The following is a 12,713-nucleotide window of genomic DNA, read 5'->3' as shown; positions in this document are numbered from 1 at the left end:
TAGAATCCTAATCCACTTTGAACAAAATCTCCTTAATATTTTTCATCCGTCAAATCGAATTACTAACCTACGACAAGCGGACTTATAAATCGATCACCCATAGCTTTAGATGTCAACTTAATCTCTCTCCTAACCATTTAAAAAACTGTTGTCAATGGCAACAGAAAAGCATAGAAAAGCACAAGCAGTGTCCATCATGCTTCTAAAAATTTCTAAGCATAGTGAACAATGGGCATTTAATGACATTTTCAAAAGGCAAGTATAACCATACATATTTTACAAAATAACAATGTTTGCCCGTGTAATATTCTTTTTGACAATTATTATATCATATTAAATGCCATATCATTTTTAGTATTTAATATATTCACATTAATTTTATATAAAAGTTTACAAAACATTTGGATGCTATTATATATATTTTTTTTACAAGCACTTTTACAATAAAAATTTATCAAATGCTTAACAATTTTATTTTACAGTTGTTTATTCTCAAAACGAAGCAGTTTTTTTTTTTTTTAAACATAACAATACCAAACTAGTAGAACTTACAAGCACATATATCAGGAAAAGATTATAAGAATCTGCAACTCAAAATCTTGTAGTCAACATTCACAACTTCCCGACGTGTTCTTTGAGAGTGTCGTAAAGAGTCTCGACAAGATTGAGCAGGAACCCATCCGAGCCATGCTTTGCCAGCAAGGAAACTGAAACAGGTAGGTTATTGTGCATCCCTAGAGGTATACTCACCTGCAAATACGTAGAAATAAGTTACAAACTTTCGCAAGAAACTTGCAGTCAATGACGAAGAAGAAGATCGTAATGTGTCGTATACAAACATGGAGAGGGGGAGGGAGAGGTAGAGATAGATAAAGGGCTTAAAAACCTGGCAGAATCCGGAAACTACGGCAATGGATAGGAAGCTGAAAGCCCTGGCATGAAAAGCGTCGAGTGTAGTAGGATCTGTTCGCAGCTTTGGTGGATCCCTTGGAACTGTAGGCATTGCGAGGACACCGAAATCCTGATGAGTAATTAAATCAAAGAGATTGTGTTACGTATTCATTAGAGACAGTATGTATCATCCATTTCTTCTGCTAAAAGTTTCGTTTTAAGAGCAAAAGGAAGGAAGATGCTAACAAATAACAGTTTGTCAGTCTCTCTACTCTAACAAAATGAACTCATTTGATATGAAGCGACGGATTCCGAAAATGAACTCTGGCGTGTGCAAAGATGAAAGAGAGAGAGAGTACCCCGAGAAGGTCAGTAAGAGCAGCGCGCAATTCAGTCATCACGGAGTGACAAACATCGACATTTTCATCTGTTGACCGAACAGCTGCCCATACACGTTCTGCTATCCCGGGACCTAAGTCAGGTCTGACTGTACTAACCCATTCACCATGGTTGCTCTTGAATTCATACCTATTCTATCAACCAAATAATAAATTTGGAATTCATTATGAACGACAAATTTAATTTTTGTTAATCAAGATGAAGATGCAGAAATTATCACACTCATATTCAAGTCCACCAAATCAGCACCTTACGAGAAGACGATTGGCGGTTGATAGGGTTGCCAATGACGGTATAATGTACTCTTCACTTGGATTTCCTTTATCCAAGAAAGAGTTCAAGCTTGGAACTTTGTCCTTGACAACGTCCCCGATGTTAGCATGTTTTATAACATGACCTGCATTTGCAGATATAACGAGTGAGCTTCTTCTTTCCATGTTATGAGCTTGTCCCTATCTCAGCAGGAGACCCAATTTAATTAAATGAATGATGATTTTCAGGTAATAATCTGTCTACTGAATTTAATGGTCTATTTGTGTCTTAAAACGCGGGGAATTATAAATTGGACTCGATTCATGTCAATCAAAATACTTACAGCGAGAGATGAAACAGAACAATACGGTCAAATCACTTACCCCCAAATAACTTCTCAACTGAGTCAACAAGTACTTGTTTCACTCGACTGCTTGGAACGGTTGAAAGCTGGAAACAGTCTTCTGCGATGATTAACTGAGTGGGTATGACAGGACCCGTATCAGGTAATTGGAGTAACACTCGTCCAACTCTATTCAAAATCGCAGGATTCCTTGCAAACCATCCTATATCAGAAGTTAGTGTCAAAAGGATAGTTTCCGATTGCTTAGAGCGCTAGATAGATCATTCGCATGGGTAAAGCTTTCGAAGTACTATATTTCCAATTGCAGAAAAACTTAAACACAGAAGTGTCACAAGTAATAATCAACAAAAATGCAGAATGCATGGATGGCATATGAATCATTAAAGCGGAAGAAGTCAGCTACTGTCTAGAAACAGAAATAGAGATTTCCTGTTATATAAAATCGAGGGAAAACCGAAACATGACTTTTTTTTTGTCACAACCAGAAATCAATTTCCTAAGCCAGTCTGCAATATAAAATGTCATTGATTTCTCACCCACTGTATCGAAACTCTGTGCCAGAGGAGTAACTCCAGAAGTAGAAATGACACCATGAGATGGCCGAAACCCAAAAATTCCACAATACGAAGCAGGAACTCTTACACTTGCTCCAGTATCGGTTCCTGAAAAAGAGAGGGTCTTGTGCTTCAACATAAAGAAGCAAGAAAACAACAAAAGCACACAAGGAATAACTTACCTAAGGAAAAATCTGCGAGGCCTGCAGCCACGGCAACAGCAGAACCGCTAGAAGAGCCTCCAGGCACCCTATCTGGTGCGCACGGATTTCTGGGTGTGCCATAATGCTTGTTCTCTCCATTCATACTGCCAACAACACAAAGCAAAATTCAAGGGCGTTTTCTGTCGAGTGATTTTCGGATGTCCAAAATCATTATATGAATACTTTTACCACGAAAAGAGACTTGTAGCGATCAATCATTTGTCAAAATTTTTGCAAACAAAACAGTAATGCAAGTTTAAGCATGTGAAGTAAGACAAGGCCTCTTTGCACTAACCAGTATGCCATTTCATCCATGACAGTTATACCAATACTTGTGGCACCTCCACTCAATATTGCCGAAACAGCCGGAGCTGTTGATTCAGCAGCCGGATGAGTCCTCGCCCAATCAGGATTCCCAAACCCAGTCACACGTCCAGCCACATCAAATCTGCCTCCAAGTTCAAATTTCAGTGAATACAAAAATGTTTTGGCTTTTACACGAAAAAAAAATTGCACAATTCAACACGAAAAAAAAAAAATTGCACAATTCAACACAAAAAAAAAAAATTGCACAATTCAACACCCTGAAGTTCATCATCATGGTTCCACAAGCACGCATAAAACCACACAAAGCAGGAAAATTTATTAAAACGCTTCTCTGAAAAAGCACTTCTCATCATAAGTGCTTTTGTTGGAAGTATTTTAACTTTAGTAGAAGCAAATCCAACACAAAGTTTCATTAAAAATTCAAGTGCTTCAAGCAAAAATAAAAAATAAAAAAAATAATAAAAAAACATTTTAACTCTTCTTTCTTTCTGAAAGTGCTTTTAGTCATTCTCAAATGAAGAAACGCCCAATCACAGAAACAACACACAAAATTGGGTTCTTGGAGAAAACTGATTCAACCCAAATCCGAAATTCGCAAATAAGCACAAAAGCATATGAATTTTAAATATAACACTACAAAATTTGAAGCATCCACCAAATAGAAGAGTGATATAATTGAGGAAAATTTAAGAGAGAAGCTCTCACATGTCTTTAACAGCAAAGGTGAGGCCGCTCAGAGGAAGGTCATGTGACGAAGACGGCGGTCGGAGAAGGAATTTCTCCACGAAAGCTCCATGATCTGAGTCTATCGCCATCTCTCTCTGCCACTGCTGTCTCAAACAATATCAGCCTCAGCAGCAGCTCCACATTTGACGACAGAAGTGAATAGCTCTCCACTCATCAATCATACGATGATCCTATTTAAATGCAAGGACATATATTATTCCTTAAAAATATCTGTTGTTGATAAGGTGGTCACTTCAGTCAGTGAGGGCAAAGTGGAAATTCTGGAGGTTGCTTAAGTCCTCACTGTGGTCCTTAGACATTGAGATCCATACAAGCGGTCATTGAATTTGTCGTAAATTATTTTGCTCATTTTGTAACAAGTCTTTCAATATTCTTGTTAAGTTAAGGGGTTAATTTGACAAAATACCCTTAAAAAGAAGGATAATTCAAGAACCACTTCCATTGATTTTCACTATCAGGACCAAAGTGAGGATTTCTGCAAACTCAATAACTATTTTGACTAAAAGCCTAAAAAAAGAAAAAATTCTACGACAATATTGTGAATTTCTTAGCTTATGGATTCAACGCAAGTGCACAACGTATTATCACTTCCAGGAGCTCTTGCTTTCACTGAGGGAGAGTACCAGAGGGAGTGGGAAAGCGAAGAGAGACGTAGGTGTAGAGGTCAATGGAGGAAGCCACCGCCGTTGTCAATGGAGGAGCTCTTACTTTCATTTCCATTTTTCCATCTATCAAGATTAGTATATCACAACACCGTAAATAATGAGACTAGAGCAGGGTTAACTTATATATTTCAATCCATATCCATTTTTGTGCACCAAACATAAATATTAAATCAGCCGTATGGATTTTGATTGATCGACGAGCACAGGAGCCAGCTTATGAGACTGGACCGCGTGCTTTGCACGAGTATAAGTAAGGCGCTTGGGTTTTGTTTGGAAACTACGCCGCTCAGACGACAACACAGTTGTCACTTGTCAGTAGTGACCGCTATGCGGAAGCAGCGCCCGCTCTTCTTTACCTTACCCACCTTCATCGTTGACTATGGCTTTCAGACAAAAGTGAGATAGTTCGTGAGGGACGAGGATTATCTTTGGATTTTTTTTCTGGGAATCTAGTGATCAATCAATCGTATTCGTTCATTGTATATTATGCGGTTAATTTTTATTAAGTACTATTTATATTTAATTTTAAATAAAAATTTCAAAAAAATTTCTAACCGTACGATGTACTATTAGGATCCTATTTCCTTCGTGAACTCTCGTCAATTTTTAGTATAATATTTTATAATATTAGCATAGAAATTGTGCCAAAGAAATGAGGTGACGGAGAGTCGCACTTTTGAAGGATGAGGATGAGGATCCTCTCCAGATCCTCTTTGTGGGGATCTACAGGATCAATCTATCATGTTTGTTCAGTATACATCGTGCGGTCAGTTTTTATTGAGTATTGTTCATATAATTTTAGATAAAAATTTTTTACATAATTTATAACTGTACGATGTACGATGAACAGACACAATTGATTAATCATTCCAATCCTCACAAAAAGGATCTGACTAGGATCCTAATTTACTTTTAACAAAATCTCCTTAATATTTCTCATCTGACAAATCAAATTACTAACATATAACGGAAACGCAAACTTATAAATTAATCACTCATTGCTTTAGATGTTAACTTTTCTATAAAATAGTGAGTAATTGAAATAAAATATCCGTATAGTTAATCTTTATTGCATGAAAATCCTTCTCCACTCAACACCACATGTACATTCTTTGATACTTTCAAAGCAAAACACCCAAAAGGTCCACCACACAACTCGCATTTCTACTAAGACCACTTCCTTTTCACTTATAATTTTGGAGGGAAACTAATGATAAGAGTTTGAAAACTTTGAGTTTTAACGATCAAAACAAAATAAAGGGTAAAGTGAATAGTACCATGATTGACTTTTTAGTATTAAAATGTGATTTTTGTTTAAAATAAACAGTACCGTAAGCTTTTCATTAAAACTCTCAAATTTTGGTTTTTTTATTTCTTTGTATTGTAATTTAGATTGTGGATTAGTCAACACGTCTCAATATTACATAACTAAATTACTAATTATACTATCCAAGTATATGGAGTGGGATGAGGATCCTCTTTGAAGCCTTTTTGTAGAAATTCAAGGAATTATTACATTTTAACCATTCATTGTATATTGTACGGTCAATTTTTGTTATGTACTATTTGTGTTTAATTTTAAATTAAAAAATCAAATAATTTTTTATGACACAATGTACGATGAATGACTAAGATGTGAGGATCCCTAGAATCTCTACAATTTGGATCCGGATGGGATCCAAATCCTATGGAGTGAATATTTTCTCTTCACAAGATAGACAGCATACGAAAAAGCGGTGGGGTGATTTCTACACACTCCTTTGAATGTATACAGTCTCTTACTTTCTAACCGTTGTATTGATAATTTAAAGACAAAATTAAGAAAGAAAATGCAGAAGTGAAAAGGAGAGTACCGAAACCACTTTCCTGATAAAATGAGACAATGAGAGCAAATATATAAGCTTGATAGCTTGCTCATGAACCATATAGAAGGATAAAAGCAGGAAAATTCCTATCTATTTTAGACCTTATGGCTAGTTTGAAGTTGTGGTGCTTTTATAAAAAAATAGCTTATAAAAAAATTTGGAACATCAAATGTGTTTCGTAAAATTTAAAAAAAAAAGTGCTTATTTAAAAAACTATTGTCAATGACAGCAGAAAATCATAGAAAAGCAGAAACAAGGTCTACTATGCTTCTTTAATTTTTTTTTTTTCTAACCATAGTGAACAGTGACCATTTAATGAAATTTTCAAATGGCCAATATATCCTTGCATATTTTACAAAATGACAATCGTTGCCGGTGCAATATTCTCTTTGGTAATTATTATATCACATTAAATGCTATATCTTTTTTAGTGATTTAACATATTCACATCAATTTTATATAAAAGTTTACAAACCACTCATATACTTTTTTTTTTTTTACAAGCACTTTTACAATAAAAGTTTAGCAAACGCTCAACAACTTTATTTTACAACTGTTTATTCTCAAAATACAGCAGAAGCAATTTTTTTAAAAACATAACAATACCAAACTAGTAGAACTTACAAGGACATATATATCAGGAAGAGATTATTAGATCCGCAACTGAAAATCTTGTAGTCAACATTCACAACTTCCCGACGTATTCTTTGAGAGTGTCGTAAAGAGTCTCGACAAGATTGAGCAGGAACCCATCCGAACCATGCTTTGCCAGCAAGGAAACTGAAACAGGTAGGTTACCGTACATCCCTAGTGGTATAGTCACCTGCAAATACATAGAAATATGTTACAAACTTTCGCGAGATACTTGCAGTCATTGATGAAGAAAAAGATCGTAATGTGTCGTATACAAACATGGAGAGGGGGAGGGAGAGGTAGAGATAGATAGAGGGCTTAAAAACCTGGTAGAATCCGGAAACTACGGCAATGGATAGGAAGCTGAAAGCCCTGGCACGAAAATTGTGCAGAGTAGTAGGATCTGTTTGCAACTTTGGTGGATCCCCTGGAACTGTAGGCATTGCGAGGACACCGAAATCCTGATGAGTAAATCTAAGAGATTGTGTTACGTATTCATTAGAGACAGTATGTATCATCCATTTCTTCTGCTAGAAGTTTCGTTATTAAGAGAAAAAGGAAGGAAGATGCTAACAAATAACAGTTGGTCAAAGATGAGAGAGAGAGAGAGAGAGAGAGAGAGAGAGAGAGAGAGAGAGAGAGAGTACCCCGAGAAGGTCAGTAAGAGCAGCACGCAATTCAGTCATCACGGGGTGACAAACATCGACATTTTCATCTGTTGACCGAACAGCTGCCCATATACGTTCTCCTAACCCGGGATCTAAGTTAGGTCTGACTGTCCTAACCCATTCACCATGGTTGCTCTTGAATTCATACCTATTCTATCAACCAAATAATAAATTTGGAATTCATTATGAAAGACAAATTTAATTTTTGTTAATCACGATGAAGATGCAGAAATTATCACACTCATATTCAAGTCCACCAAATCAGCACCTTTCAGGTAGACGATCGGCGGTTGATAGGGCTGCCAATGACGGTATAATGTGCTCCACTTGGATTTCCTTTATCCAAGAAAGAGTTCAAGCTTGGAACTTTGTCCTTGACAACGTCCCCGATGTTAGCATGTTTTATAACATGACCGGCATTTGCAGATATAACGAGTGAGCTTCTTCTTTCCATGTTATGAGCTTGTCCCTATCTCAGCAGGAGACCTAATTTAATTAAGTGAATGATGATTTTCAGGTAATAATTTGTCTACTGAATTTAATGGCTTATTTGTGTCTTAAAATGAGAGGGAATTATAAATTGGACTCGATTCATGTCAATCAAAATACTTACAGCGAGAGATGAAACAGATGAATACAGTCAAATCACGTACCATCAAATAACTTCTCAACTGAGTCAACAAGTACTTGTTTCACTCGACTGCGTGGAACGCTTGAAAGATGGAAACGGTCTTCTGCGATGATTAACCGAGTGGGTACGACAGGACCCGTATCAGGCAATTGGAGTAACACTCGTCCAACTCTATTCAAAATCGCAGGATCCCTTGCAAGCCATCCTATATCAGAAGTTAGTGTCAAAAGGATAGTTTCCGATTGCTTAGAGTGCTAGGTAAAGTTTTCGAAGTACTATATTTCCAATTGCAGAAAAACTTAAACACAGAAGTGTCGCAAGTAATAATCAACAAAATTGCAGAATGCATACGAATCATTAAAGCGGAAGAAGTTAGCTACTTTCTAGAAACAGAAATAGAGATTTCCTGTTATATAAAATTGAGGGAAAACCGAAACATGACTTTTTTGGCACAACCAGAAATCAAATTCCTAAGCCAGTCTGCAAGATAAAATGTCATTGATTTCTCACCCACTGTATCGAAACTTTGTGCCAGAGGAGTAACTCCAGAAGTAGAAATGACACCATGAGATGGCCGAAACCCAAAAATTCCACAATACGAAGCAGGAACTCTTACACTTCCTCCAGTGTCGGTTCCTGAAAAAGTGAGGGTCTTGTTCTTCAACATAAAGAAGCAAGAAAACAACAAAAGCACACAAGGAATAACTTACCTAAGGAAAAATCTGCGAGGCCTGCAGCCACGGCAACAGCAGAACCGCTAGAAGAGCCTCCAGGCACCCTATCTGGTGCGCACGGATTTCTGGGTGTGCCATAATGCTTGTTCTCTCCATTCATACTGCCAACAACACAAAGCAAAATTCAAGGGCGTTTTCTGTCGAGTGATTTTCGGATGTCCAAAATCATTATATGAATACTTTTACCACGAAAAGAGACTTGTAGCGATCAATCATTTGTCAAAATTTTTGCAAACAAAACAGTAATGCAAGTTTAAGCATGTGAAGTAAGACAAGGCCTCTTTGCACTAACCAGTATGCCATTTCATCCATGACAGTTATACCAATACTTGTGGCACCTCCACTCAATATTGCCGAAACAGCCGGAGCTGTTGATTCAGCAGCCGGGTGAGTCCTCGCCCAATCAGGATTCCCAAACCCAGTCTCACGTCCAGCCACATCAAATCTGCCTCCAAGTTCAAATTTCAGTGAACACAAAAATATTTTGGCTTTTACACACGCACACATGAAAAAAATTGCACAATTCAACACCCTGAAGTTCATCATAATGGTTCCACAAGCACACATAAAACCACACAAAGCAGGAATATTTATTAAAACGCTTCTCTGAAAAAGCACTTCTCATCATAAGTGCTTTTGCTGGAAGTATTTTTACTTTAGTAGAAGTAAATCCACCACAAAGTTTTATTAAAAATTCAAGTGCTTCAGAAAAAAAAAACATTTGAACTTTTTTTGCTGAAAGTGCTTTTTGTCATTCTCAAATGAAGAAACGCCCAATCACAGAAACAACACACAAAATTGGGTTCTTGGAGAAAACTGATTCAACCCAAATCCGAAATCCGCAAATAAGCACAAAAGCATATGAATTTTAAGTATAACACTAAAAAATTTAAAGCATCCACCAAATAGAAGAGTGATATAATTGAGGAAAATTTAAGAGAGTAGCTCTCACATGTCTTTAACAGCAAAGGTGAGGCCGCTCAGAGGAAGGTCATGTGATGAAGACGGCGGTCGGAGAAGGAATTTCTCCACGAAAGCTCCATGATCTGTGTCTGTCGCCATCTCTCTCTGCCACTGCTGTCTCAGACAATATGAGCCTCAGCAGCAGCTCCACATTTGACGACAGAAGTGAATAGCTCTCCACTCATCAATCATACGATGATCCTATTAAAATGCAAGGACAGAATTATTCCATAAAAAAATCTCTTGTTGATAAGGTGGTCACTTCAGTCAGTGAGGGCAAAGTGGAAATTCTGGAGGTTACTTAAGTCCTCACCATGGAGACTTTGAGAATCTATACACGTTCACTATTAATTATTTTACTTATTCCTTAAAAAATATGTCAATATCTTCGTTAAGTAGAAGGGTTGATTTGACAAAATACTCTTAAAAAGAAGGACAATTCAAGGACCATTTTTATCGATTTTCATTGTCAAAATCAAAGTGAGGAGTTTTGCCGAACTCGGGGACTATTTTAGTCAAAATCCTAAAAAAAAAAACATATTCTATGAGAATATTGTGAATTTCTTAGCTTATGGATTCAACGCAAGTACACGATGTATTATCACTGGGAACAAAATTTCAAGTGGCAGTTCCATACACATGTAGACGAACTTTCATTCGCTGCAGTCGGAATCACAAAATATGTACAAATAAGAGATCACAGGGCTGTGCTCGGCGAGTTCCCCCCCTGCTGGCTCTGCAGTCACTCGCGGAGCACTCCAACCTAAGCGTTGCATGCACACAGCATCGTATGCTTCAATGTTCAAACCGATTGGTTCTTGCTGCCAGGAAAGGCCCTGCTGCATCAGAGGTTGATTCTTGAAATTCTCTTTGTTTTTCTTCAGGTGCTGTCGTTCAACCTTTTTGTTCATCCCTTCAAAATGCATGGTTCAGGTAAAAGTTCAGACAAAGAGTTCATTGAAATTTTGCACGTTTTCAAGCACTTCAATGTTGTTCTTTCTCATATCTTGTCCTAAAGAACTCAAAAGATGGGAACTAAACTTTGGAACGTTATTCGATTTTTCAATTGAAGATCTAGGGAGTAACACATATCACCTCGTCAGGGATGAATTAATCATGCCATGTATGTGCATGACGATGTCAACATCTACCTCCTACAAGCGGCAAAAGAAGAAAGTTAGCTATAAAGATTCACCCGGATAACTATAAAGAAAGACCACATGCACAATTTTATGATTTAGCTAATTGGACTAGGTGATCCAGTTCATTGCCAAGCCAAAAAAAAAAAAAAAAATGAAACTCTATAGGATGTTGAAATGTCCTCGTCTCACCACGAGAGAAAATTTATGCAGAAGAAGTCAAGACCTGCATCAGAGCTTGGATTTCCCTTCTCAACCAACTTTGGAGCCAGCGGTTTGGCTGAAGATACTTGCGGGACTTCCAAAACCTTGGCACGTCAAATATGTCACTTAAGAAACCTAATTAAGAAACAAAGTTAACCAACTGGAAGGCATGAAAACAGTGACGGCGTTTCTCAGGGATATAAACTGAGAAACAACACAACCAATAAAATGACCAGAAGCACCAAAACCTGGTTCAGTGTAATAACACTGCAATCTATACTTGTGCTCCTTTGATAAGAAAAGCTGCAGATACCATTAACGAAAAACGATTTATAACGAGGGGTTACACATTTTCGAAAATGATTTACAAAACTTTATTTTTCAGGCCCACTTACTCTTGTTTTTCCTCCCTTCAGGAATTTTAGTGGCACAGATTTCCTGATGACGAGGATGTTAGACGAAGTCAACGTTAAGCTGTTAGCACCGCATCTTCAGGAATTTGATTCAAACTCTTATCCTTTCAGCCATTCCTAGTTTATAGGATTTGTTTTCAAATATCTGATGTAATCTAACCTGCGCATGTAATCCTTATAGCTTTCTTTTTGTATTTTTAAACTTTCAAAACTTCCTTGTATCTAGGGTTTTCAAACCCATGCTGTAACCTTTAGATGATTATAAATACATGCATCCCAGTTTTGATGGGTATGCAATTGAAGTGAAACTCTCAGCTTTCTTAAGTTTTACAGAGGATTGTTGGTAAAAGTTGTTATGAAGGAGACTTCTTCTTTTGGTATAAATGTCATTACTCTTCTTTTACTGCAATTTATCTATGCTTTGACATCACTTGATATGAGTTCAATCCCGCTCACTATGCAGTCTAAATTGATCACTTTTAGGTTTTAATTTATTCATATTTTCCATATCATTACACATTATATCTTCGTCACCTTCTGAGTGTTAGCTAGCACATCGCGATTCGGGTGTCTACATGGATATTCTGAGTCGGGATGTGTCAAAAAGGTACCATATAAGGCTACCAAATTTTTGTATGTAAAATGTCATTACTATAAGTAATGACAAATCGTGGGTTTTATTTAAATATATTTTATCTTAATGACAAATCATGTCATTAAGATAAATTATACTTTTTTATATAAGTATAATTTTTTTTTTTTAATTTTCAATCCCACAAATCATGGATTTTATTTAAAATCTCATTAATATAAGTAATTATAATAACCTATATAGAAATGAATTATTGTATTAATTTCAGAGACTTCAATCAAAAACTGAAAACCAACAGGTTTCAATTAAAAAACGTTCGTAAATACGGACCACATCCAAAGTCACCCTTATACTATCCAAGTATATGGAGTGGGTATTTTCTCCTCATAAGATAGATAGTATACGAAAAGTGGTGGAGTGATTTCTACTCTCATTTGGACATATGCAATCTCTTTACTTTCTAGCCGTT

At 36.7% G+C, this 12,713-nt stretch overlaps 1 protein-coding gene and 1 pseudogene across 1 annotated transcript; both read right to left on the bottom strand.

Moving 5' to 3' along the window:
- Positions 1-348: 348 nt before the first annotated feature.
- On the bottom strand, positions 349-3,871 carry LOC103941510 (amidase 1). Its single transcript, XM_048568210.1, has 9 exons — positions 3,696-3,871; positions 2,959-3,111; positions 2,643-2,767; positions 2,443-2,568; positions 1,926-2,108; positions 1,540-1,687; positions 1,251-1,419; positions 887-1,021; positions 349-750 (listed from the first exon to the last, which is right to left on the bottom strand). The coding sequence occupies exons 1-9, from the start codon at positions 3,803-3,805 to the stop codon at positions 613-615; spliced, it is 1,287 nt and encodes a 428-aa protein (XP_048424167.1). The 5' UTR covers positions 3,806-3,871; the 3' UTR covers positions 349-612.
- Positions 3,872-6,788: 2,917 nt separating this feature from the next.
- On the bottom strand, positions 6,789-10,108 carry LOC103941916 (annotated as a pseudogene).
- Between the last annotated feature and the right edge of the window lie 2,605 nt (positions 10,109-12,713).

The sequence above is a fragment of a genome, unplaced genomic scaffold (assembly GCF_019419815.1).
Source record: "Pyrus x bretschneideri cultivar Hongxiangsu unplaced genomic scaffold, Pyrus_bretschneideri_v1 Contig48, whole genome shotgun sequence".
Lineage (NCBI taxonomy): Eukaryota > Viridiplantae > Streptophyta > Magnoliopsida > Rosales > Rosaceae > Pyrus > Pyrus x bretschneideri.
This window is presented reverse-complemented; position numbering and strand designations above follow the sequence as displayed.

Bases quoted from the DNA above. Each gene is read 5' to 3' on its own strand.
- LOC103941510 (XM_048568210.1), bottom strand. From the start codon at position 3,805: ATGGCGATAGACTCAGATCATGGAGCTTTCGTGGAGAAATTCCTTCTC. The intron at 1,688-1,925 runs GTAAGTGATTTG...CTGCAAATGCAG, and splicing joins AGTTGAGAAGTTATTTGGGG to GTCATGTTATAAAACATGCT. The intron at 1,420-1,539 runs GTGCTGATTTGG...TTGATAGAATAG, and splicing joins GCCAATCGTCTTCTCGTAAG to GTATGAATTCAAGAGCAACC.